Source organism: Nuphar pumila, unplaced genomic scaffold (genome assembly GCF_984573655.1).
Source record: "Nuphar pumila unplaced genomic scaffold, dmNupPumi1.hap1.1 HAP1_SCAFFOLD_614, whole genome shotgun sequence".
NCBI classification, from domain to species: domain Eukaryota; kingdom Viridiplantae; phylum Streptophyta; class Magnoliopsida; order Nymphaeales; family Nymphaeaceae; genus Nuphar; species Nuphar pumila.
The window spans coordinates 23528-50315 of record NW_028323418.1 but is presented as its reverse complement, the minus strand read 5'-3'; the positions used below and the strand labels follow the sequence as shown (position 1 = coordinate 50315).

The 26788-nt window shown below is 38.6% G+C and overlaps 1 protein-coding gene and 1 pseudogene across 1 annotated transcript; one reads left to right on the top strand and one right to left on the bottom strand.

Annotated features, from left to right (window-relative positions):
* Nucleotides 1-4911: 4911 nt before the first annotated feature.
* Nucleotides 4912-13156, bottom strand: LOC149809993 (calcium-transporting ATPase 3, endoplasmic reticulum-type-like). The gene is made up of 8 exons (XM_089994491.1): nucleotides 13048-13156; nucleotides 12817-12972; nucleotides 12571-12621; nucleotides 12431-12464; nucleotides 10824-10841; nucleotides 9930-10066; nucleotides 6935-7009; nucleotides 4912-5214 (listed from the first exon to the last, which is right to left on the bottom strand). Exons 2-8 carry the CDS (start codon nucleotides 12847-12849, stop codon nucleotides 5080-5082), a joined length of 483 nt encoding a protein of 160 aa, XP_089850617.1. The 5' UTR covers nucleotides 12850-12972; nucleotides 13048-13156; the 3' UTR covers nucleotides 4912-5079.
* Nucleotides 13157-14087: 931 nt separating this feature from the next.
* Nucleotides 14088-25981, top strand: LOC149809992 (magnesium transporter MRS2-3-like; annotated as a pseudogene).
* The last annotated feature ends 807 nt before the right edge of the window (nucleotides 25982-26788 follow it).

The window sequence follows — 26788 nt, the reverse complement described above, 5'->3', positions numbered from 1 at the left end:
ACACGCGTATAAGAACCTGTGAAAATAGTCTTACATAGATTACAATGAAACTGCACATTCCCACCACCACCACTACTAGCTTTTATCCCTTTTGTCACAAGCCTCCAAAGTAGTTGAGAAACATCTAATTCAGGGTTAGAACTTGAACCAAATGTATTGACACTACCGCTAGAACTCGCCATTATATCTGAAAAGTGAAAACTGAAAAGAAAATAATTAAATAAGTAAATAAAATAAAGTTAATAAAACAGGGAATATTGGAGGGGCCGAGCCCCTCTTCTGCGAGCAGAGGGTGCAGGGAGGGGGGCCGAGCCCCTCTTCTGCGTGCAAACGGTGCAGGGAGGGGGGCCGAGCCCCTCCTCTGCGAGCAGATGGTGCAGGGAGGGGCCGAGCCCCTCCCCTGCGAGCAGAGGGTGCAGGGAGGGTGGCCGAGCCCCTCCCCTGCGAGCAGAGGGTGCAGGGAGGGGGGGCGAGCCCCTCCTCTGCGAGCAGAGGGTGCAGGGAGGGGGGCCGAGCCCCTCCCCTGCGAGCAAAGGGTGCAGGGAGGGGGGCCAAGCCCCTCCTCTGCGAGCAGAGGGTGCAGGGAGGGGGGCCGAGCCCCTCCCCTGCGAGCAGAGGGTGCAGGGAGGGGCCGAACCCCTCCCCTGCGAGCAGAGGGTGCAGGGAGGGGCCGAGCCCCTCCCCTGCGAGCAGAGGGTGCAGGGAGGGGTCGAGCCCCTCCCCTGCGAGCCGAGGGTGCAGGGAGGGGGGCCGAGCCCCTCCCCTGCGTGCAAAGGGTGCAGGGAGGGGGGCTGAGCCCCTCTTCTGCGTGCAAAGGGTGCAGGGAGGGGGGCCGAGCCCCTCCTCTGCGAGCAGAGGGTGCAGGGAGGGGCCGAGCCCCTCCCCAGGGAGCAGAGGGTGCAGGGAGGGGGGCCGAGCCCCTCCTCTGCGAGCAGAGGGTGCAGGGAGGGAGGCTACGAGCATGGTCGACATACCTGACGGAGGGGGAACCGGTGAATGCCTGTCGCCGGAGTTCGGATCGCCGGCGTGGTTGCAGGAGAAAGTTGCAGGGGCTGAGGGGGAGAGGCAAAATCGAGAGGGTAAGCCCCTCTCCCTGTCGATAAACCCCTTTTAGGGTTCGGCTGCCAAAAAAATGGATCTGGGTCGGGTTTGGACCCGACCCGACCCGGATCCAAAACAAAATTTAAAACTCGAACTGGACAATTTTGGACTCGGTCAAAGTTGACCAAGTCCAAAATGTGGTCGGACTCGGCCCGGACTCGTTGACCGAGTCCGACTCGGAGTTGACCGAGTCCGGGCCGAGTCCAAAGCCGCACCCGAGTCCGTGCGTGTCGACGCGGGTGCGGCAACCCTTTACCCGAGTCCGTGTGACATAGGTAAAAACATTTGATCCATTTGAATTATAACATTCAAATAACATATCAACGTTTGTTGTCATATGAAATAAAGCACCTGAGTCAAGAAGCCAAAGAGATTTACCAAGATCAGAGATGCCTACGGAAGATGTGGCGGCTCCAGCAAATGAAGATGCTTCTTTGAGCAGAGGTTACAGTGCTTCTACCAATTAAGTCAAAGACATGCTTCTGATAGATTGTTCATTTGGTTCTTGAGATGGTTCAACAAAGGCGACCTTCTTTTCATGTGGTTTCTTCAATTTCGGACAATAGGTTTTTACATGTCTCGGTTCTCGACAATAGTAACAGATCACTTTTTTTTTTCAAATTCATTTCCATTTCTCTCATCATTTGTCCTCCCATAATTTGGAGGCTTATATGTACGAACATGATTTCCCGATCTAGATACAGCTAGGACAGAGTCATCGTCATTCTTGATGATTCTATTCTTGAGCTTATTCTCCTCCATGCTCAACTCCTCTATTGTGTCTTCAATTGAGGGAACCTTCCCTCGACGAAGAAGAATGGACTTGGTAGATTCAAACTCCGATCTTAGTCCATTGATAAATTGAAAGAAATGCTCCGCATTAATTTGATTTTGGCGGAGTTCAATGTCTTGTGGACAATGCCACTTAGGTTCAAGAAGAGCTATCTCTTCCCATAGTTCGGACAAGCTATTATAGTATTCTCTAATAGTTTTGCCCCCTCGAACCATATTCCGAACTTGGTTTTATAAATTACATACATGAGCAATATCTTTAAGAGAATACATTCTCTTTAGATAATCCCAAGCATCATTAGCATGTTCAAATTTTGTAAGACTCGAACATTTCTTGATGTCAACACTACTTATGAGCCAAGACATAATCTTGGCGTGTCACATTCTCCACTCTTTCCACTTTTTCTCATAAGTGGCAATGGCTTTGGTTTTTTCAACCTCCGTAAGAGGTATTTTCTTCGTTCCTTCAACTTTTGTGAGAATTAACTTAGGTTCCAAATCGGAACCATTCACTAATCCCCACAACCCCTTTTCCCCATATGAGGTGCTTTATAATTGAAGCCCATGTAACATAGTTTGTATCGTTAAGTTTAATGGGTTTAATGGTGATATTATCATTGTCATTCATTTTACAAGGTTTGAAACGGCAAAGAAAAAGGAGAAAAAGAGTAGAGGAATAAAGAAAAAAGAATGTACTCCACCACGGATAGTGAGTACGAGTGCTCCTCCAATCTTTTGCAAGAACACAACTTCAAAGAATGACACTTTTCTTTTCAACCTTCAAATGACAAGCTTCCCGATGTACCGATAAGAGTTGTTTGATCACAACCAAGCTCTGATACCATGGAAGAATATGAAATCCACAATCGGATCTTCAAATGATACTTACAAAAGATCTCTTCACAAGAACCACGAAGGTTCATAAATGGCATACACTCACAAGAACCACTAGGGTTCATACAAAATACTCAAAAAGAGTATGCAAACAAAGAGAAGAGAAAATATGTTTCATTCAAGTGAGAGAAACCCACACAAGAAGAATGCTTTACAAGGGGGAAATGACCCCATATATATACTACACAAAAGAGAGCAAGAGAGGGAGTCGTTAGGCTCCCAACGGCTCTAAATAGAGTCGTTGGGAGGCCAACGACTCCTTTTAAAATCTGTCACATGGGTGCGGGTGCGGCGCAATTTTAAAAATTTTGGACATGAGGACTCGGCTATATATATATATATATCCTGTGTGCATATATGTGGATATTGTCCTCTAAAGTTTGGCACCAACATGAGTGTTTTTATAAACTTTGCAAATTATACTTTTGCCCTTGCAGAAAGGGGGTCCGAGGACTCCCCCCGGCGTGGTCCGGGGGGGCGCCCCTTGCAGGGGGGTAGCGCCCCCCAGAAATTTTTTTTTTCTGGGGCTTATGTTTGAGACTCATGCTATATATATTTTAAAAAATATATATAAAAAGATCATTTTTTTTGTTTTTTACATTAAAAATAGACATTTTTGGACTCAGTCAATGTTGACCGAGTCCAAAACAAGGACGGACTTGGTCTCAACTCGTTGAGCGAGTCCGACTCGGCGTTGACCGAGTCCGACTCGGCGTTGACCGAGTCCGAGCCGTGTCTAAAGCCGCACCTGTGTCGGGGCATGTCGACTCGGGTGCGGTGCCTCCCTAGCCGAGTCCGTGTGACATAGTTTGAAATGTACTTTTTGACTTAGTAAAAAAGTAGCTAAAAGTTGAGATGGCTAAAAAGGTCCAAAAAATGAAAAATAAGACTAATCCTAATTGGATTCTTACCTAACCTAACTAAAATACATAACTAAACAAAAAGGAGATTACATATGAGATTACATATTTTAACACATATTACCTTCATGAGCAAGATCACGTCCCTCATTATGAGCTTGTACACACCATAGTTGGCAAACCCGACGAGTCAACTCGGGAATCGCCCGAGTCGACCCAGATCAGACCCCAACTGGGTTATCGATTCAGGACCGTCGATCCACGTGCTTATGTGTTTTTTTCATGCATTTGGTGGTTTTAATGCATAATGCCCATAAAAGAATACTTGTTACAAAGAATCATATGTTTTTAAATCATAAATATTAAAAATTATGTATGGTTGAACATTTATATAACTTTGTCATTGATGTCATGTGCTAAATTTAGTGATTATATAGTATGGATTTTGATTTTTTCCATATCTTAACACTAGAAAATGCAGTCCTAACTTGTCTGAGTTACCAAGTCAACCCACCGACTCACAAGTCAAGGGTTGAGCGATCCGAATCCAAGTCACGAGATTGCAAACTATGATACACGTTTCTAAAGCTGAGTGAGAGCTTAGCTTCCGTATGGCAATGTGCCCTTGGATTGTTGTTGTGTATTCATCTCATGTTGCAGCTGCTACTATTGTTTTCTTGATCTACCCTATTGGTAAAGGAAGCTTCTCTGATGAAAAATATGTGGGTAAATCAAGAAGATGAAGGGTCGTTCATCCGCTTGGCTAGTTGAACACGAGCTAGTTTATAGATCTTTGGGCTTTGATGAATTCCATATTCGAAGTTGTAATCTAATCTATTCATTAAAGAGTCTATTCGATAGATTTTTTATGTACACAGGTGCTATATTGGATTTGAATCAGATTTTGGATCAATCTACATTGACTGACTGCCTCCATTATGCTGTTTCTAGCAGATACCGCTATTTTTGCTCAACTGAGCAAACTACAATGTCAAAACAATATAGTTTAACAACACTAACATGGTCATAATCTAGATGTTCAAGACTGGAAGTGGTGATTCTATATTTGATGTAATATATAAAAGAAGCAAGCAAAAGTAGTCAATGGTACAACACAATCTTTCAAGATTGGATGTGAGTTCTTGAGCTCACAACACAAAGCATGCCCTAAACACTTGGTCAATGCTTGAAAACCAAGTGAAAATTTATAGTTGTCCCATCATTTTAGCCATGAAGAACTACTATAACTGTAAATTTTGGCATCATCCACAATTCATTTGTTAATATTTATGACAGCACAAGTAGCTAAAATCAAGCAAATTCTCAATGTACTATGCTTTAGAAATTAAAACAGCACAATTTGATATTTAAGGACATGGTAGGTTCCTAAATAATGCTATATCAATCATGTAATTGATCCATTTTAGCAGCATCAAGATACCCAAAATAAATTGAATTTATCCAATTTATCATTAAGCAAATGATATTTGGAAAAAAAAAAGGTTCTAGGCAATAAAGTACCATTTCGCAGCACAGTTGCAACATCAGCTTGGTATGCCCTTAACTCCTGCATTAGCCACATCACAGAAAAGGGGAAGAAATAACTAAGGTAACTAGATACATGAAGCCACGGTATTAATTGATATTAGAAGCCAAAGTGCTTAACATATAAACAGATGCAGCTCAAACTTTAAACTGATGAAAATAGTTGTAAGCCAAACACTTTGGAAGTAAACATCAAAAAATCACAAAATGAAACAAGGACATAAAATGTAATAAAATATTAAACAATAAATACCTATTATGCTTCAACCTATCCTCTTACTACTGCAAGTGGTCGAACTAGGTGGTTTTCTTATAAAGGCCTATAAGCTGATCTGGACAGATTTTTGTGCATCAAGAAAAGCCCAGGATGCAGGGTTCACTGCCCATATTTAACTCCTAATCATCCAATCAAGTAGGCTTAACCTGCTAATCCAGCTTTTAATAGCTACCAGGAAAGACCAGGATGTATTTTCAAGTTAACCTAATTAATGGAGTAGATGATAGTAGCCCTCTGTCATGATCAAAACCCTTCTATTTGCATTTCTATTTCCATCACACAAGTAGGCTATGAAGGTGATATCTTCCTTTTTCTGTTGTAACTGTTTTAATGCTTGTAATGGAGAAAGAACACATAACCCTTTGCATGTCCCTGCTACAAGAGGTTGCAAAGCATAATACACCATAAAAAAAATTACTGCAAGAGAGCAGTTCTCCATGTGAAAGAATGATGGCAAGTGCTTTGAGCACACTTGTTAAACTACTGAAATAAATACTAGGATTCCCAAAACAAAGCAGAAAATTAAAAACATAATGGAAATAAGAATGAAAATAAAAAAATAAAGCATGATTTTCTTTAAAGCATAAATGATATTGCATCATGCACATGTTTCTTTTGATGACACCATATTGTGGCTAATTTAGAGGGTTACATATGTTTGCTTTCACACGAACTGCCACTAAGATGTTAAGTTTCTTTTAATCCCACCTATTAGATGATATTAATATAGCCATGCTGGTCAGTTTGTTTGCACAAAATCATATTCATTTTTCTTATCAAAGTTATCTGAATGTTTAGAATTATTATTTGGAATCTTGGATAGCCAGGACATGTGTTTTTCCTATATTAAAGGATACATTGCTTGTTTTATTTACGTCGCATAAATTATTATAATTTTTAATCATAAGTTGTTAGCTTCTTGTTTATTTGTACATTATACTTGCCACTGCATAGACATATTTCCTGTTTGATACAGCTGATTGTAGATACCTCAATATTCTTAAGAGCACATAAATAAAATAATTAATGAATTATGTCGCACATTGTATGATAAAGTGCAGCTCTGAACCATACACTCTCGAGACCAGCATAAAGTTTAATACTAGTCCCAGTTTGAAGTTGAGTTACCACAGTTCAGTTCCACCAATGACAAAGCAGAAACCAACAAATAATGTGGTGCTTTTATGCAAATATAAACAACCTGTACATCAAGTGGGTTCAGGGCCCTGTATGGGAAACTCATCATTGATATTCAACTAACTAAAATTTTAATTGTTTAAAATTTTGTTTAGCATATTTCCTCCATAAGATAGAAGCTTCCCTCAATTAAACATATAACTCAAGTATGAACATAGCAAGTAGCATCAATCATGACAGATATATTAGCAACTGCAGACTATAATGAATACTTCTGAGAAAGTGGTAATTTTCCTGCCAACAGTTTTTTTTCCTGACAAATACATACTTCAAGAGCCTTTTCAGCATTTGTTTCAGTTATGACTCCCACAGCCGCATTTGCTGCCAAGATCATCAAGATTACCTGTTCAAAGAATTATTCAGAATCACACTAAGGCTCTCAAATAATCATGAGTCGGACAGCTTTTACAACATAAGGATACATGATGTTTACAAATTTTCAAAGAGAGGCATATGCAGAATATTTTCCATCCATAATCAACGTTCACGACACAATATTCTGGATAGTAGTACATAAGAATGAATCATAACCATGATTTAAAGGTTAACGAGGTAAAGCAAAAAAGCACATGCAAAAAGGAAGGCAATGTCTCGGTTCTTAGTTTTGTGGAAAACAGCTTGTTGCCAAAAGCTCATGCCTTTATAAATAAGGAGTTACTATTTTAATTTTCCCACATTAAAGTTTTAAAAGGCAAGTTCTTCAAGACAAGGCAGCACAGTAAAAGAACATTGTTTCCATGTGGAGCTCAAGACCTTTGTTGAGGCAGTCTCAAGCATAAGACATACCAATTACAGCTCAATAGTAACACTTTATTTTTTGTCTACTTAATCTTTCCAAGCATCAATCACCATCATGTAACTCTTTTACCCGCTTTCTGCTTTTCTAAGTGTTTGTTGAGTGATCACCCATTTTCAAACTTTAAATTACATAATTATAAATCATAAAGAAATGATTTTATTTAATTAAAAAATGTATCTTCAATCATACATGCTATTATTTGAAGAAGATATCTAAACTAAATTATATTTTTTTAGGTGTTAAATTCTGATGTGGAAACTGAGAATGGCCTACAGAAGTATGTAATAACTAAGAATGGTCTATAGAAGTAATATTTATAAATGCTACTCATTAGCTTTCTTTCTAATTGATTCTTATTTTTTGTGTTTCCATTCAGATAACCATAAATAGGGGTGCACACGAGCCAAGCCTGGCCTGTTCGAACTCGGCTCGCTTCAAAATGACTTTGTTCAAGCTTGGCTCGAGCCTGTAGCCGAGCTTGAACGGCACTGTCCAGGATCGGATCGGTTCTGAGCTCAAGCTGAGACGAGCTTAAATGGTATTCCAAAAAGTTGTATACGGTGAAGGGTTTTTGAAAAACTGGGATTCAATCCTCGACCTCCCCGAACGTTGCACAAATGACCGGCCATTATGCTAGATCATTTGTTTTGTTTACTATGGCCCAGAAAAATTTACAAATACTAAAAATCCCCTAGATTATCATACAGCGAAACAGCATAAGGTGCGGTATTCGAACTCAATGCCTTTTGAATAAGAGGCGAACGCCCTACCCATTAAGGTAACAATAACTTTTTTACTTTATTTTGCAAACATGTCATATATATACATTTACATGAGCTTAATCGAGCTTTTCGAGCCTAACCGAGTTCAGCAGCTTGATCAAGCTCTGCTCGTTTATGCACACCGAGCTAGACTTGTAATCGTTGTGCATCCCTAGCCATAAACCCTATGCACTAAGAGCAAATTGAGCACTTTTATTGTTGTTCTCTATATGGGCAAGGCTCAAAGGCTGATTGGTTTGTATCCCTCATATGAAGCCAACAGCTCAACTAGCAGATGTTCTCACTAAAGTCATTGCAAGAGCTATGCCTAATATGACGTGCAAGATGGGCATGGTTCATGTATTAGCCCCATCCTAAGTGGGGAAGTTTGTGAAGAACGCTGTTGCTTAAGTTGTTCTCAAGTTTTCCTCAACAATTATTAATTCCACAGCCGCTCAGGTCACCCAAGTAGCAGTGGGCCTAGGGAGAAGGTGCTGACCCCTTCATCCCAGGTTCGACTCTCACTGGGACGGACTTCATCATCAAAACAATTATCAATTCCATGCTAAAGATATCATTTCTATATATCACAACAGAGGAAAAGGGGAACCACTTGATTCTGCAACGATTCATGAGTGTATTTTGTAGCTCTTCAACCCAAAATATGTGGGGGAGATTGCAACAATAAATTTTTGCTCTGTATCCTGTGTCACCTAGAATGATTTTCTTCTGCAACATTCCCTGATTACAAGTTCATTGGTTATGCATTACAGACAAGGGCATCAGCATTGATGCAAAATTGCAAATGAATTGGCTCATATTCTAAATGAACCAAGATAAGGCTTCGGCCATCCAGTCGATCTTATATAATGGGCTCAAACAAGCTGAAAGTTAACCTAAATAGGTTAGGCCATCAAGCACGCCTAACAAGATGATATAACTGCACATGTAGAAAAGAGCATGTTTACTGTTTACCTTGTAAACTCTTATACATAGACACCAGTATTTTGTCATCCTACCATGAAACATAGCAAGACCTATGACACAGGAGCACACTAATTTAGGGTTCCATGGCTAGGGGACACGCCTAGGGTTACCGGAAACGCTATAGGAGCATGAGAAACACGTTTCCCGGAAAACCATTTCAGAGACAGGAAACACAGTGTTTTTGAAACGTGGAAACACCAAAAAAATCGGGAAATGCATTTCCCATATTTGGGAAATTCATTTCCCATGTTTTTCCCACATGTTTCCCATGTCTTTCCCTTTTGTGGGATACATGTATCTCATGTTTGGTAAGTTTTTTCTTCTTGTTAAACGTCTCTCATTCATTTCCAAATTTGTTTCTTAGTTCGTTTCCCAATCTGTTTCCTGTTTCCTGCTTCACATGCACTTGAAAAACCTCGATTCCTGTTTCCATTTCCGAAGACATTTCTTGTTTCCATTTCCCTTTTTGGCAAACCTTGGACACACCAAGTGACAATTTATGACACATACACACAATTTTTTTGATGGTTTTAATAATATTTCAACAAAATATATTTTTACACATTAAAATATCAAAAAATTCATTTTAATCAATTAACAAAAGGGAAAAACTACTCACGTCCTATTTTTGGAAAAAAAATGCAAACTTGTGTCCCATACTCGTTGAGTCATAGTTTGTGTCCGTCTTTGTGACATACAATAAGACATTTACTTACTGAAGGTTCTAGGAATGCTGTGAGGCCTGTCTCGCCATTGATGAGAGCCAAAATGAAAGAGATAATTGCAGCAGCTATCAGTATCTTAACAAGTAAATCATTAAATTGCTTGAATATTAACTTCCAAAAGGGTGTGCCTGCATGAACAGTTTATCTAGTCATGAATAGGCAAAAATCAAGTAAACAATTAAAATGGCATCCCACTTCAAATAAGAATGAATTTTTTATGTAGTTAAAAAATAACAAATAAAAATTGTCAAGTAAAATGATAATATTATTAATGTCCAGTCCAGGAATAGAAAATATTATTAAAAACTAAATGAAAAAAATCAAATATTCAATTAGCAAATGTTGTAACCATACTTGTTGAAAAATATTACTCACCAAGAAAGGGGAAAAAATAGAAAATTGAACAGAAATGCATTTGTATCCAAAACTGGTGAAAATGGAAAATGGAACTCTTTAAAAAGGGCATGGTATTTACACTTTACAATTGATCAATATTAAAGAAAAATAAAATCCCATGAGTTGAAGACATCCATGGGGAGGGTAGAAAGAACACCTTTCCAACATATTTGAATTCTGCAGTAATTAACCCTACCAGCAATCAGCAAATTCCAGCATGGCTACCCAATAGTATTTCCATGAAAAGCCTTAGCCACTTCACTATTTCTGTCCAAGTAGCCATTTGAACTTCCCTCAATTTGCCAAAAATATCCTTTAAGTCCAGAAAGTTTCCTAATTTTTTCTCTTACTCCCTGGATTCTGATCACTCTTTATTTTGCCATTTTAGAATGCATCACCCACACACACACAGGGCATTATCAAAATAGCAACGCTAACATGTTGTATCCTATCCAAAAATCAAAAAATAGATGTTAAACATGCACTTACTTCCTTCTTGAGGCAGCACTGCAGCGGGTCAGATTGACATGCACAAAGAAAACATCATATCAGACATGCAAATAAAATATAAAATAAGAAACAAATTTACTCCCAAGTTTGATTCCTTAGCAATAAAATCGAGATATGGATATCAATATAAAATATGTAACCAGATATTTAGATTCTGTACAATGTCCAAACAAAATAGAACTGTACTTTCTGTAGGATTCTTTAGAAAGGTATTTCAGAACATAGAACACTTCCCATATAGCCTTAAGCCTCAATTGGGTATCAGCCAACACATAAACCACAGATCATGATGGAGCTCTACCCGAGTACAGGCTACACATACAACCAAATCTTACTATTATAAATTATTGGAGTCTTTAAAGGGCTAGTATAGTTTTTTTAATAGTGAAAGTAAAAATGAAACTTAAATAGTTGGACTAGAGACAGCAGTAAGAACCTATTATCAACAATCTGGATGTGTATGTTAGCTAGAATGCAATTTTTAAAAACAGTTCAGCCGGAATTTTTGCAAACACGCATTTTGTAGTGAAAAAGAGGAATAGTATCTGATTTAGAAGGCTCACATAAAGCATCCAAAGTTTTATGCCGATGATGTTGCTAATTCGATGGCAAACAATGCCAAGAATAGGCAAATTTCATTTGGCATTATTGTGTTGCTATATCTATTTGTGAATATGTTCTAAATACTTCTAATGTATCTCACCTTTACTTTCCGAATTATTTCTCGAAGGTAGTGTTTGCAGATATTTTCATTTATTAGAACAGCCATACAAATGTACGTGTATGCATGCATATGCACCCTCAGGTAATATAGTTGGATATAATATTTTGCGACAATACATTGCTTGTCTTAAATTTATCATCCCAGAAAATCACATATATATCCTAAAAAATCTGAATAAATGTTCAGTTCAAGGGATTGGAAGAAGCATCAATCATCTCATCTAATTGCAGCATCCAGATGCCAATAGAAGATGAAGCTAGCTACTCTTTTGCATTAGTGAAGCAGCCCTTCCTCTCTTTTTTTAAGGCATGGGTGTTGCATTACAAATAAATTTCTATACTCAACAAACTTGACTTCCAATTCCATGAACCAACATTTCATCGTAAATGCATAACCAACATATGTTTCAAGTGCAAGAGCTTCTAGGCCATGTTTGAACTCATGGCACCTGGTGGATCCTGCATTATGCCTCTACCAAGTGTTAGCTTAACCAGAATTTCTAAATAGCCGAGGAAATGATCAGGTAACATGAGGAATTATAAACCATCCGTTCTAGCCCAGAAACGCTGAAATGCAACAGTTCGTTGCAACACCAACGCCAGAGGTTGGGGGCGTCAAGATGATGCTGACAATATATTCAACTACTGGTTCCCAATTTCAATCCAAGCACAGTGTCATCAAAATCTACTAGTGCAATCAAGAAGAGCAGACAGTAGTAGTAGTAGAAGTAGTAGTAGTAGTAGCCATGTAGTATTAATATACTAAAAGAAGCAGCGGCTGCTGTAGCATTAGCAACAACAACAATAGCAATAATAACAATCATAAGAACAACAGTAACGCTAGATGTAAGAGAGAGAGAGACCGTTTCTGCCGTAGATTCTTGCATTTTCGGCAACCTGCAGGAAAAAGGGGGGAACCCACGAAAATCGGATGGTGACATTCGCTAGATGGTAAGAATTACAGAAGAAGAGCCGATCAGGGGTTGGGGCACACTCTGCTTACCTGCGAATCGGAGAGGCCTTTGGTAGGAACCACACCGAACGCTTCCAATACCTTCAGCAATTACAAAGAAAGGGATGAGAGAGAGAGAGAGAAGAGAAGAATGCCCTAAATTCTGAATCGCCCGCGAGTGTGAGTAAACGAGATGAAAGAAATGTGAGATTTGTTTGGGAGTATAACAACGGATCAGATCAGCATCACTTCCACAGAACGACGAGGGAGAGGGAGAGAGAGAGAGAGAGAGGGTACCTCGGAGACGGATCTAGCGTAGGCGTCCTCCATGGGCAGCGGCAGAGAAGAGACTGAGACAGACGGCGACGACTTCCCCCCACCCGATCACAACGGTGGAGGCGGTGGCGGGATGGAGATCGTACTTGTAACGTCGCTCCTCGCGATCCCCTCTTTCTAATTAATGATATTAAATAAAGTTTTAGGTTTTTTTCGAGAAGTTTATGGGCTTAACCAAGTTAACTTTAGTACCAGATGAGCGTCGGACCTAGGCCTGGTCCTACCCAGGCATGATGCGATTCGACCTAGAGCTTGGGGGCCTGGTGGCTTCTCAAATACAAGATCTATTCCTGGATGATGGATCGGAAAAAATATGCTACATTTTATAGTATTGTACTCTTTACCTTGATCTTATAGGTACCTGATTTTTTGGATCTGACCAATTTGACCCAACGCATGCATTCAGCATGATCCAGTTGTTAGGAAACGCACTTTTCCTTGGGAAGTTTCTACCGATGTCAGTATCGGTATTGGCCCTGATTTGTTTGGCCAAAGATTGAGCTGTATCGAATCGATACCGATACTCAAGTGAATAGCTATGTATCGGCCAAAAAAATAATAAAAAATATTGCGTCAATCAGAATGTGACACTTGATAAAACGATTAAAATAGTATTTAAAATTATTAAAAAAATAAAATTTTAGTATGTCTTACCTTTATTAAAAAATAGCCGATTCAGGGTTGTTGCGTATATGTATCGCCGATACTGACAACATTGATTTTTACATGAATGTGACCTTCTTACCAATGAAATTTTGACACATTGTAGCTCTTAAAAAATCAGCTTAACAAATTGAATGACTTTAAACATGTTTTAAACTATACAAACCTACAAGTTAGATTTGTAAGGCTGATACCAAAACACACACACACACAAAATAAAATGTAAGGGAATTGGATTGCCCCAAATGCATGGTTCAAGCATCAGGGGTCCGATCCCCTGTTTCAATCACACCTTGAGGGTTCGTTTGTTTGTGAACTGTATAGAACTGTCCCGTCTGGACATTGCTGCTCCGATGCAATGGTGTCCTGGACAAATTGAGTTTTTGTCCCAAGTGTTCTTTCCTTTTTTTGTGTGTGTGTCTTAAGTGTTATGAACACCATTACTCTAAGAAAAGGGGTGGAGCACCAGGGGACACCGGGTTCCAAGCATCATGTATGTCTCATATTTGTGTCGGGTGTGTGGGGCGCGCTGCTGCCTGCACAATCAAACATTCCGTCATGGAACAGATATGGCCCTAACCCATTGTTTGCATTTTGTTCAACACCACCAATTGGAGGTTGTTGGATCTCAACCTTACATGTTACTATTCCCAAAGGGGGTTGGCCTAGTGGGATGGGGCCTAGACTGCTCATGGGCATCACTCCTTACACCAGCTGAAACCCGCGACTCCCTGTGGGCAAGGGGTAAAGCTTCCAGAGTTTTGCACTGTCAGGACAGTGCCCGTAAGTATGGCAGGCAAAGCCATCCCGGCTAGGTCTCTGTTTCTTGTGATAGTTTTTTGGTGTAAATTTCAAAAAAAAAAAACACATGTCACTAGGTTTTTGTCCTCGCGAAGTCCTTGTTTGTATGTAAATGAGTAATGACGTAAACAGTTCAAATTCAGGTTGGATGCATCTCATTCTGAGTCTGACTAATTGGATATTGGCTAATCTGAATTCCAATTTGTGTGCAATGAGAGTGTGATGACATAGGGCCTTATTCGACAGGCAAACCCGATGGATCAAAACTTGGTGTACATAGGATTCAAGGTTTGACTCATATTGCCTCAAGTTACAGTTGCTTGCCTACCTTAAAAAGTCACGTCAGTGTCATCCCACATATTTATACCCCCCCCCCCTTTAAATCTTAAGATTATATTTGTTTTGTACAAATCTAACCTTATAGATGGACTCAACGTGGTCGTTTTAATATGAATAGTCCCTTCGATAATATTTTGTTATAAAAAATGTGACTTTTTAAAGTTCATTCTTAAAGGGACGACTAATTATAGAGAGTGAATTTATCAAAGGCTACTTGTTCAAGATGATGCATCCGAACTTTTACTGAAGTTATTGAAATCTACCACCTAGGATCATTTTTGATAGCCCAATCTCCTAACTTCGATGACTGGGGATATTGAATCATTGTTACTCGAGGAGCGTAGTTGTTAACAACTTATTCGTTGGAGTTTTTGTATCATCCTTTTATCTTCCTTAATAGAACAAAAAAAATAAATGGGTATGCCAGGCTTTATTTTATCTGACAACCGATGCAATATGTTCTGGTCTTTTAAACTAAATCAAGTATCTTGCCTGTGAAGCGATCATCACCATTTATGTGATTTTCTTTTAATCATTATGCATTGTCACACTACGAGGTTATTATAAACCTCACATCCAATCATCGTAATACTAACATGCCGTGCATGTCTAATAGTATCACTACGATGAGAAGGATATCGATTTCAAAAAAAAAACAAATATTATTTTAAAATTTTAAAGTCTCGTGCTTTAGACTAGAAAATAAATGAGTCATTTCGGATACCAAAAAGAAGGATCGAGCATACGTACCACATAGGGCTACGTAGTCAAATTCTTTCTGTTATACTGGTTTAAGGAGAAAACTTAGTTGCAAATACGCAAACGCCAAATACTTGTTTTGCTTTTCGAGACAACGAACAATGCGAGCTTGAAATCTTGCATGTGAAATCCTTTTTTTAAAATAGATATTCGGGGAGGATACGCAAATTTGTGTCTTTAAATAGATACATGCGTAATATAAAGTAGACAGAAGTACACAAAATTGCATACTTTATAAAGTTATATATGTATATAGAATACATAGATATTAAAGCATAAGCTTATGCACATTACAGTGCGATGACAAGGTAAATGGCATAAAGTAAGGCCTGATGTACGAAACCACACATCGGGCTAAATAAATTGCATAAGCGATGTCATTTGTACGAAATCATACATCGGGCTAAATAATTTGCATAACCGATGCCCGGTGTATAAAACCGTACATCAGGCTAAATAAATTATGTAAGTGATGCTTGGTGTATGAAATCCTACATCAAGCTAAATAAATTGTGTAAGCAGGAGCCTATGCATATTACAGTGTGACAATAAAGTAAATGATGTAACTTAAATAAACAATAATATGCAAAACTGCGTCTTGGAGTTAAAAATATTATATATATAATACATATAAGTTTGAAGTATTTTAACATTTGTTATCGTATGCAACTTTCCTCTACCTTAGAGATAGTTTGAATTTATGACGATTCCGAGTATAGGTTCTTAAAGGCTTGTGTCCTGTTAAGTGTGCTACGAATAGAATGATGTAACAAACTTAATTTAACAGAATAAGTGACATTTGTGTCATAGGGGTTGAACCTGAACTCAATTTGGGTTGATCGGGTGGAGCCGAGCTAAGTTCACTACAAAGCTGGGCTCATTTTTCAACCGAGTCGGTCTTGATCACTAATCGATTAGAGACCGAGCTGAACTTGGTTGGGCTTGAGCTCTGCTTGATTCTAGTCGAGTCCAAGGCAGCACCAGTTGCTGCTATGGCATGCAAGGAGTAGCAACCAAAAGAAAGAGGGGGCAAGGAAACTCGGTGACTAGATTGAGCCCATCTCGAGCCCTAAGGTGGGTGGGGCTCGACTTGGGACACCCTGGCAGACAATGAACCCAGGTTGGCACAACACTAAACTTGCTGCCACCGCTGGAGCCTGGGGCGGCGAAACAGAGCCATCGTCTGGGTGGCTTTGGTTCCCTATTCGAACCAACGAAAGGGAAAATAAAAAAAAATGAGTGGGTGTAGTGTATTGATGGCTCGATCCCTCCACCTGGCCAACCCAACCATAGGGAGAGAGACAGGCGGGGGGGGGGGGGGGGGGGCTAACCCCGCCTATCTTTCCATGCGCCTGCCCTCCATCCGCCAAGAGGGGCAGGAGGGAGATGCATTAAGCCCTCCGTTCGGCTTCCCTTCTCGAAAAATCCATTTATATATCAGGCAAGAACACTGGAGCAAGAAGCACATCCAACAGTTGATAAGTTGACATCCAAGATTAGCACCCTCAATTTGGAACACGTCTGACATATTAAAAGTCGCTTAGTTGCAATAACTGGTAGAGTCCAAAAGGTTTGTATGTTCTTTATGTGTATTTTAGTAATACATGTTCTTTGCCATCTCTGCATTAAAAATCTCAAATTGTCATTTTGACGTGCATAAAGCATAATCAATCTCAGGGAGTCGACCTATTCTCTTTCTTGGTTCTAGTTACTAGGGGTGTGAAGGAAAAAAAAACAAGTCATTTACCTGGCAACCCGACTGATGAACGGAGTGCGCAACAGATGAGCGAAACAACAGAAGAATCGAGCAGAGATCTTTAAAAACAGAAGAAGAGAGAGAAGAAGAAGAACGATTGTTTTAGCCTTTTGTAAGGTTTGCTTTGAGAGGCTTTTGGCTTGTGCTATATTTTGCACATCAAGTGATGAGCATGATTTATAATTTTTCCATCTCTCGGATTCCTTTTTTTGGGGGGCTCAACTATGCAGATAGGTTCAGTGAGATTATTGGAACAGGCATTTGAAAATGGTTTTATTAAAAGACTTATTTGAAACTTTGTTATTATAACTACCCAGGCATATCCACAAACGAGCCCATATCTGTGGATATGCCGAGATGAGCGGATAATGGCCACTCGTCCCAACATCTCCCATTTGGCCATATATTTGCTGACCTTGCTTCCACTATTGTGGGCTTTTCATGCAATAATTACAGATTTTCTATAAGGATTTGCCTCATAATCACAAGTATCTTAAGCCCATGTGTGCCACATGTTTTGTGAACAGATCCTCAGGGATCCCTTTTGTAAGAGGATCTGCTACCATGTCTGATGATGGTAGATAATCAATGATTATCTCATTCCGTTCAATCATATCATGTATATAGTGGTATTTTTCCAGTACATGCTTGCTTTTAGAGCTATGTGCCCCACTTTTCATCAAAGAAATAGCAGTCTGGTTGTCACAAAAAATATGTATAGGTTCAAATTCAAGATCTAATTTTAAATCACAAATGAACCTTTTAATCCATACTGCAAAGGTTGTTGCTGCATTACAGGCAATATACTCAGCTTTCTCAGCATGCAAAGCCACACAACCTTGCTTTTTACACGACTAGGCTACTACATCTCCTCCAAACAGGAAGATATAGCCAGAAGTAGATTTACTGTCATCTTTGCATCCTGCAAAGTCAGCATCTGAGTATCCGTCAAATCAAGTTTGTCAGATTGAAAACTCAACTGTAATCCTTTTACGCCCTTTAAATATCAAAAGGTTCTTTTGACAGCCTGCCAGTGAGGTCAACCAGGATTACTTTGATATCTGCTAACAAGATCTACTGCAAAACTAATATCAGGTCTTGTACAGAGCATAACATACATTAAGCTTCCAACAGCCTGAGCATAAGGCATATCTAGTCTTTGTTGGTTTTCTCTTGGACAATCACTTTTACTTAAGTTCACTTCTTTAGCAACGAGAGTACCAATGGGTTTCGAGTCATGCATTCTAGATTTCTTCAAAATATAGTCAATATATCTTTCTTGACTCAAGCTGAGAATTTTTTATTCTTGATTTCTGGTAATTTTGAATCCTAGAATGTATGAAGCTTCACCCATATCTTTCATTTCGAAATTGGTATACAACCAACTCTTTGTGTTGACTATCATATTATTTTCATTTCCAGTCAACAATATATCATCAACATAAAGAGATAAAATGCAAAATTGAGTCTCACTTTTCCAAACATATACACAGTGGTCTAATTGATTGACTTCATATCCAATCTTGGTTATTGCTTTATGAAAAGCCAAATACCACTTTTTTGGTGATTGTTTAAGCCCATACAAGGATTTTTTCAACTTGTATACTTTGTCACTATCTGTGACATATCTCTTTGGCTGAAACATATAAATGGTTTCTTTTAAGTCGCCATTCAAGAAGGCAGTTTTTACATCCATCTGCCACACATCTAGATTATAATGAGCTGCTATGTATAATATTATCCTGATGGATGCAAACTTAGCAATTGGTGAGTAGGTTTCAGTGTAATCAACACCTTCCCCTTGGGAGAAACCTTTAGCTACCAATCTTGCTTTGAATTTGTCTATTGACCCATCAGCCTTGTACTTCTTTTTAAGAACTCATTTACAACCGACTGGTTTTCTTCCTTCAGAAAGATCAGTTAATTCCCAGGCTTGATTCTTTTTAATGAATTTTATTTTTTCATTCATAGCCCTTTTTCATTCTGATGCTTCATGTGATTTAACAGCATCAGAATATGATAGATTGTCGGTCATTTCATTTATATCTACTGAATAGCATAACTCTTTAGTCAGATACACATAATAATCATCCAGATAGGATAGAGAAGCCTTAGATCTCTTATGACCGCTTAAACTTTAAGAAGTAGAGGAGTCTAGATTAGTTGGTTCGTTGCCTGACTGATCCACAGTTGGTTCATTACTAAATTATTCATCTTGATCATCAAAATCATCCAGTAAATCAAAGGGATCCTCAATAAGATCACTGGATTCATTGTTGTGTCCTTCTAGGAACTCAACATCTCTACTCTTAATCAATCCCAACGTTTCATGGTATAACCTGTAGCCTTTTAATCCGTTAGGATATCCGATAAAAATACTATGTACAGATCTATTGTCCAACTTATCCATAGTTGGATCCAAGATCTTAGCATGTGCTACAGAACCCCATCTCCTAAGATAGCTTTGATCTGGTTTCATACCAGTCCAGCTTTCATATGGAGTTGTTGGGACGACTTTGCAGGGTACTCTATTCAGAGTATACATTGTTGTATTTACAACTTCACCCCAAAAGACTTTGGGTAATTGTGCTTCTACCAACATGGCCCTAACCATATTCAAGAGTGTTCTATTGCACCTCTCTGCAACACCATTTTGTTGTGGTGTTCTTGGCATGGTTCTTTGCCTATTAATGCCAAGATCTTTACAAAATTTATAGAACTCATTCGAGGTGTATTCACCTCCCCTGTCTGACCTATTTATTTTAATACATCTTCCAAGTTGTCTCTCAACTTCGCTTTTTATATTCTTTAATTTTTTTAAGAGCTTCTGATTTATGTTTAATCAAGTATAAGTAGCTGTATCTTGAGAAATCATCAATAAATGTTATAAAATATAGCATTTCACTGTGAGTTTGGACTCTAAATGGTCCATAAATATAAGTATGAATTATTTTTAACAATTCTTTAGCACATACAACATTTGATGAAAAAGATTTTCTAGCCATTTTTCCATATATACAAGTTTCACATTTTTCAAAGTGTGCTTCATTAAACGTAGAAATTATTCTTTGTTGTGCTAAGTTTTTTATTTTATTTATGCTTATATGTCCAAGTCTTTTATGTCATATATTTATATCAATGTTAAAGACAATCAATTTAAGTGAAAACTGATTCTTTATTATCACACAGCTTAAACATACAATGTTCTTTTACAAAAGTTCCTTCAAATAGGACTCTGCTATGTTTCCCTATTGTGAATTTCTTCGAAATGAATCTGACTTCAAAACCTTTCCCAGTCAATGCCGGAACAGAAACTAAGTTCCTCCTCATTGACGGTACATAAATAACTTCATTAAGGACACTTGTTCCACCTACATTAAGTCTATAAGACCCAATTCCACGTACATCATTGTAGGTGTTATTACTCATGTACACCTTGTGTTCACCTGTACCTAATTCTTTTATGTTTACGGATCTATTTATGGTTTTAGCTATGTGTCGGGTTGCTCCAGAATCAACCCACCATCCTGAGAGTTCCTCATTTGCAAATAGGCATTCAAACACCACGCAGACAACTTCTTTATTATCAGGTCTTCTTTTGTTGTTTTGTTTCCCATGCTGTCCATTGTTCCTGTTGAAGGTTTTCGTCCTGCAGTTCCTTTGGATGTGTCCCATATTCCCACATTTGAAGCACTTTACTTGAGGTCTAGTTCTCTGAGGCCTTCTGGAGTTAATATCCTATCCCTTATTGAACCTGTTGTTTCCTTTTCCTTTAAAGTTATTGTTGTTCCTTTTAAATGGTTCTTGATTGTTGGATGGGACATCTTGAGCAATCATGAGTTCTGACTTTTTGTCCTTGACCATGTATTCTTGCTCTATCTCCAATTGCAGAGGTAATTCATTAAAGTTTAGACTTTTAGTATTCAGCTTAAGTGTTGTGGTTACCATCCTCCAAGATACATGCAGACTATTCAAGATTGTTGAGATTTGCATCCTGTCAGGTATCATGTTTTCAGCTATTACTAAGTCTTTTTTCATGACCAACATACGGTTTACATGATGCACTATGTTGTCTGACTCTTTTATTTTATATGAATTGTATTGTTCTAAGAGTAGTTGAACATGTACTTTAGATGTAGTATCATATTTAGACCCAATTGCTTCCATCATTTCATTTGTTGTTTTATAGTCTTTAAAAACTCTAATCAGATCATCATCCCTATAAGTCAACATAATAGTTCTAGCTATAAGATCATCTCTTAAGTATTTTTCATATTTTTCTTTCTCCTCTTTTGACCCTATTTCTCCAGAATTTTCTACTTGTTTGTGTAATACATATTCCAAACCCTCAAGTGTAAGAGCTAAAGGTATTCTTCTTTTCCAGATTGAAAAATGTGTTTCATTTAGCTTGTCAGTTTTGGCAAGTTCAGAAGCACACACACGACTAGTCATCCTATTCGTTTTATATAGCAATTTAATTATTATTATTATTTTAATAATAAATTTTTTTATTAAGAAACAAAAAAATAGACCACAAATCAGTTTCAGCCTATAAAGTATTATGCCAAAAAAAAATTTAATAGAAGCGGTCTTTGGCAAGAATTATGAAAAAAAAAATACTAATACTAAAACAGAAAAGCTTGTTTTTGTAAATTTAAATATTCTTAGGCTTTATAATGGAATTTTGATAAAATCACACACGCAACCTTCTTTTAGCAAAAATTAAAAAAAAATACGCGGGTTACAATTTAATCTTTAATAACAGTTTTTCTGAATAATCCGTAAAAAGAAGAGGCTTCTGGGTAATTTCGACCACAGGGTATAAATACCCTAAAAATTTTAATTTCTCTCTCTTCTCTAGAAGGTTCGTCAGGAATGCCACAAGACTCTTTTGTGTTTTCGGCCAGAGATTTCGGCAGAAAGCCTTGTCGTGTGTTTGGGTCGGTGCTTCTGGCTCAGATCTATCTCAGAGAGAAGACCCAAACCAGAACGTTGGCCGGACGACCGACTTCCGGTGTTCTCTTTGCTTTTCGGTGTTTTCTCAGATAAGTTTTCCAGTGTTTTTGTTTTGATTTCATTTTTCAGGAATGCCGGTGGATGTCTTCCCTACTGGTTACAGATTCAGACGAGGTGAGAGAGAAAACAGAAAAGGCCGGTCAAAGGTCGGGGCCGCTGATAAAATAGCAGCGGTCGCCGTAAAAGAAAACCGACGACAGATCAACGAAGGATAGTTTTCCTCCTTTTTTTTATTCGTATTCTATTGTAGATTTCTACAAATAAAAAAAAACTATTTTCACAGATATGATTTTTCAGATACGCAGAGGCAACACAAAAATAAAAATAAAAATAAAAATAAAAATAAAAATAAAAATAAAAATAAAAATAAAAATTAAGCAGCACAGTTCGAGCCCGCTGGGACCACATTGATGTTTTCCAGTTCCAGGTCTCTGCTCTTAGATTCCCTCAGGCGAGAGAGAAAAAAAAATGTTGTGATTGTGCAAGTTTACAATCACAAAAAAAAAGAGAGCTTCTTGAAGTCTCACTAACTTGTCACGCTTTCCTTGTAGGTTTTGATAGGCGAAAGTAGAAGGATGCAACAGACTCCAAGGATCTCAACAAGCTTTGATACCACTGATGGACGGAGTGTGCACCAGATGAGCGAAACAGCAGGAGAATCGAGCAAAGATCTTTGAAAACATGAGAAGAGAGAGAAAAAGAAGATCAATTGTTTTAGCCTTTTGTAAGGTTTGCTTCGAGAGGCTTTTGGCTTGTGTTATATTTTGCACATCAAGTGCTGAGCATGATTTATAATTTTTTCATCTTTCGGATTCCCTTTTTTTTTTTTTGGGCTCAGCTATACAGATAGGTTCAGGGAGATTATTGGAATGAGCATTTGAAAACGGTTTTATTAAAAGGCTTATTTGAAACTTTGTTTTTATAACTTCCCAGGCATATCCACGAACGGGTTCATGGATATGCTGAGATGAGCGGATAATGGCCACTCGTCCCAACATTTTAGTAATACATGTTCTTTGCCATCTCTGCATTAACCGTCTCAAATTGTCATTTTGACGTGCATAAAGCATAATCAATCTTAGGGAGTGGATCTATTCTCTTTCTTGGTTCTAGTTACTAGGGGTGTGAAGGAAAAAACACCCAAGTCATTTACCTGGTAGCTCAGGCTTGGCTTACACCAAATGCAGGCTCGATTGAGCATAAACAAGCATGTTTCTTTACTCCCCCTTGACCCATGCTTTAGCCTGGATATTGCACCTACCGTTTGTGGGGCTTGAACCTTGGATGCCCAACACTTCTAAATGACCTCCATGTTTGTATATTTTTGTTTTTCCTGTTATGCCATTCCATTTGTGATCTCAGACAGGCTTGTAGTTTCTTTCCCATGTTGGGAAGTTTCTGTACCTGCCAGTTTCGAGTTTCAGCACTGTATTCATAAAGAGTGTTCTTTGACCTCTATACCGATGTTTATCAAAATCATGCTGAATTGGCTCCTTAATGAAGCGAAAAGCGGGTCAGTTTTGATCTCTTAAAAAATCGGCCAATTTCTGATAGAAACAGCAGAATCAGGCTAATTCTGCATGGAATCTGCTCATTTAGAATTTCTTAAAAAATATATTTATAAATGATAAAAGTATTTTTTTTCGTTTTTTGGAAAATGGATTCACTTAATGAATGATTTTAACATTGCCCTATACTACTAGGTCCAATTCTTGTCTCTTTTCCCCACCTTCTTTATATGTATTGTGTAAATCTCTAGAAAGTTTTTGTCTCATATTGAGTTAGCGACGTGGTGTTTATTGTCTTGAGGGGGAATTTGTGAAGATGAATATGTTTTTTTCTGGAAAACTTTGAAACTGTAATAATCTTCATTTGAAATTCATTTGTGGCTTTCTTTTATTGTTTATTTTGCAAGCATTGGTTTTTGTCATTCTTTTGTTAGTTATCCTCATGTCTGTTTCATTGTTTGCTGAATGGTGAATACATCATTTCCAGGTCAGGGATGAGCTTGAACATCTACTAGACGACGATGAAGATATGGCAGAGATGTATTTAACGGACAAACTGATGCAGCAACGGCTTGATGGATCTGCTTCTTTTGTTTCATTAAATGAGAGAGGAGATAGCATGGAGGACATGGAGGATGGAAGGTATTCATGGTTATGATAATACTTATGTATTTCTGAAAACTATGCTCCTTTCAGAAGTGATTTGAAGGGAACAACCTGTACTGCTACCAAATGACCCTCCCACTGAAACCACTGCATCTGTATGTCAGGATGCCTGTTGGAACATCTTTGGAAGCAAACGAACTTGCCAGTAGTTACCAAGCTGATATGGATAACCAGGACAGTCTACTTAATGAGCCTAGCATGCTTAGAATAGACAGCCACGGGACTCACACTATAAGCACAGACAGTAGCAGCAAACATCTTGATGTGGAGGAACTTAAAATGCTCCTTGAAGCATATTTTGTACAGATTGACGGTACTCTTAACAAATTGTCAACGGTATGCAGTTTAAATGTTTCAGTCAGCTTATGTGAATTTTATCTACTTTTATTGTTTTCATTTTGTCTCCATACACAAGGGTAGTCAGAGTATCGAAGAGTACCAATATTACATGCTTTTAGGACAATTACTCTGAAGATGTGATGTAGATTTCCTTTACAGTTCCCTCTTCTCTCTCTTTGGCTCTTTGATGCCTCTGGCATGGATTGACATATTGAAGCCACATTACCACTGAAAGCTATAAACAAACCTTTTACTATTTTTTTACACGTTTCTAGTGAAGGGTACTCTATGGCTTTCCCTGAGCATTTCCTCATTTTCTCCATCTTTGGTTACTAAACTGCCTGTGACATGGGTTGGCATGGTGGAACCATAATTTTGAACAAAAGCCTTGAGCAAACTTCTATAGCCATTCCAGATCATTTTGAAGTTCCCTAGTCAAAGATGCTCTGTATTGCTTTTTGTTTTCTTTGGAGTCGCTTTTTGTAATTAACTAAAAACATTTTTATTCTTTTTCTTTTTGTAATAATCTATCAATGTTGCGGACAAATTGGAAAACAAAAGCACTTGGAAACATGGTTTGTCTGTCATGATTGGCTTTCAAAACTTGTGAGAATCAATAATAATCAAATGTTATCCACCTAGTAGCTTTACTCGTGCTATTGTTCTAGTAGAAAATTTGAGTTTGCCTATTTCAAACGTCTACAAAATTGTACCTCAATTCCACTTGCTCGTGAATTTTCACAATATAAACCACTTGATCAAGGTAGAACTGTGGGTAGGGTAGTAGTAGATAGTACTAATGGAATGTTCAGGGATGCTTACTGCTAAAAAGAAAGGAAGAAAAAAAAGGAACTCTGATTGACCGACTTATCTAGCAAAAAAACTATACTGAAGATAGTAACACTTGCGAGAAATTGTTGCTTGCTTTTAGTTTCTGACATCATGCTGATATTTTCCCCCTCGTTCGCTGTCTATTGCATGTTTACCATAGCTGCCGGAGTATGTGGATGACACTGAGGATTACATCAATATAATGCTGGATGACAAGCAGAACCACCTTTTACAGATGGGAGTCATGTTGACCACTGCAACTCTTGTTGTGAGTGCATTAGTCGTTGTTGCAGGTATTTTTGGCATGAATATAACCATCGAATTATTTGATCAGAGCAAGGCTGGGATGCCTGAGTTCTTGTGGACTGTCGGAGGTGGCACCACGGGCAGTATCATTATCTACATTGTTGCCATTGCATGGTGCAAGCACAAGCGCCTATTGGAGTGAAGGTTCTACTGACAATATCTTTGTTCCTCTCATTGGCATTGCATGTTGTAAGTACTGCGCCCATTGGATTGAGGTATGGATGCCGGTGCTAGTCAAGAGTATCTGGCCTTCTGCAGGAGTCCCTAATAGAATTTACCTTTGAGTGAGGTATTTCTAAAATTTTCTTTTATTTCATATGTGAAAGTATATAGTTCAAGTACTTCCTTTGATGTAAACAGGACAAGTTGGTTCTTCAGCAGTGTAATACTTGTCCAACTGTTGCAATAGTTGCATGTGTAGAAACCATTCAACCATTGAAGTACATGTGGGCATTTAAAGGGTTCCACTTAAATTGATCTCCAATGCATTCCTCTTCTCTCTCCTATATTCAGAATTCCTGTACTCTTATCCAAATTATGTAGTTCGGTAACTTTCAAAGAACTGAAACCTGAGGTGTGTGCTGTTTTAAGGCTTGCTCACGCTGGTTGTTGATTTTAAGGTTAATTGTGAAGTTAGCAACTAAGAAAAGAAGAGCCTGGATAGGTCACAGCTTGACTCAGGTTTTGCACGCCTTGGTTCCAAGGGAGGGGGGTCATGGCCCAGTTTGGCTTGCGGATCTCCTACTGGAGGAAGTGCATGTCTCAGAGGCCCCGGGCGATTTACTAGATGCTGTATGCTGCCGGAGCCATAATACATCGACTGGGCACCTCTGTTGGGGAGTGCCAAGGCAGGGGTTCTCACACTGCCACCATAGCCTCGAACCCTGTTTGCGTAAAATGTATGAATTCCTGCATAGAACTTGCATATGGCTTGCTGCAAACAAGCCTT

Bases quoted from the DNA above. Each gene is read 5' to 3' on its own strand.
- LOC149809993 (XM_089994491.1), bottom strand. From the start codon at position 12,849: ATGGAGGACGCCTACGCTAGATCCGTCTCCGAG. The intron at 12,465-12,570 runs GTAAGCAGAGTG...TTTTTCCTGCAG, and splicing joins AAGGCCTCTCCGATTCGCAG to GTTGCCGAAAATGCAAGAAT. The intron at 5,215-6,934 runs GTATGTATTTGT...TGGCTAATGCAG, and splicing joins ATGCTGAAAAGGCTCTTGAA to GAGTTAAGGGCATACCAAGC.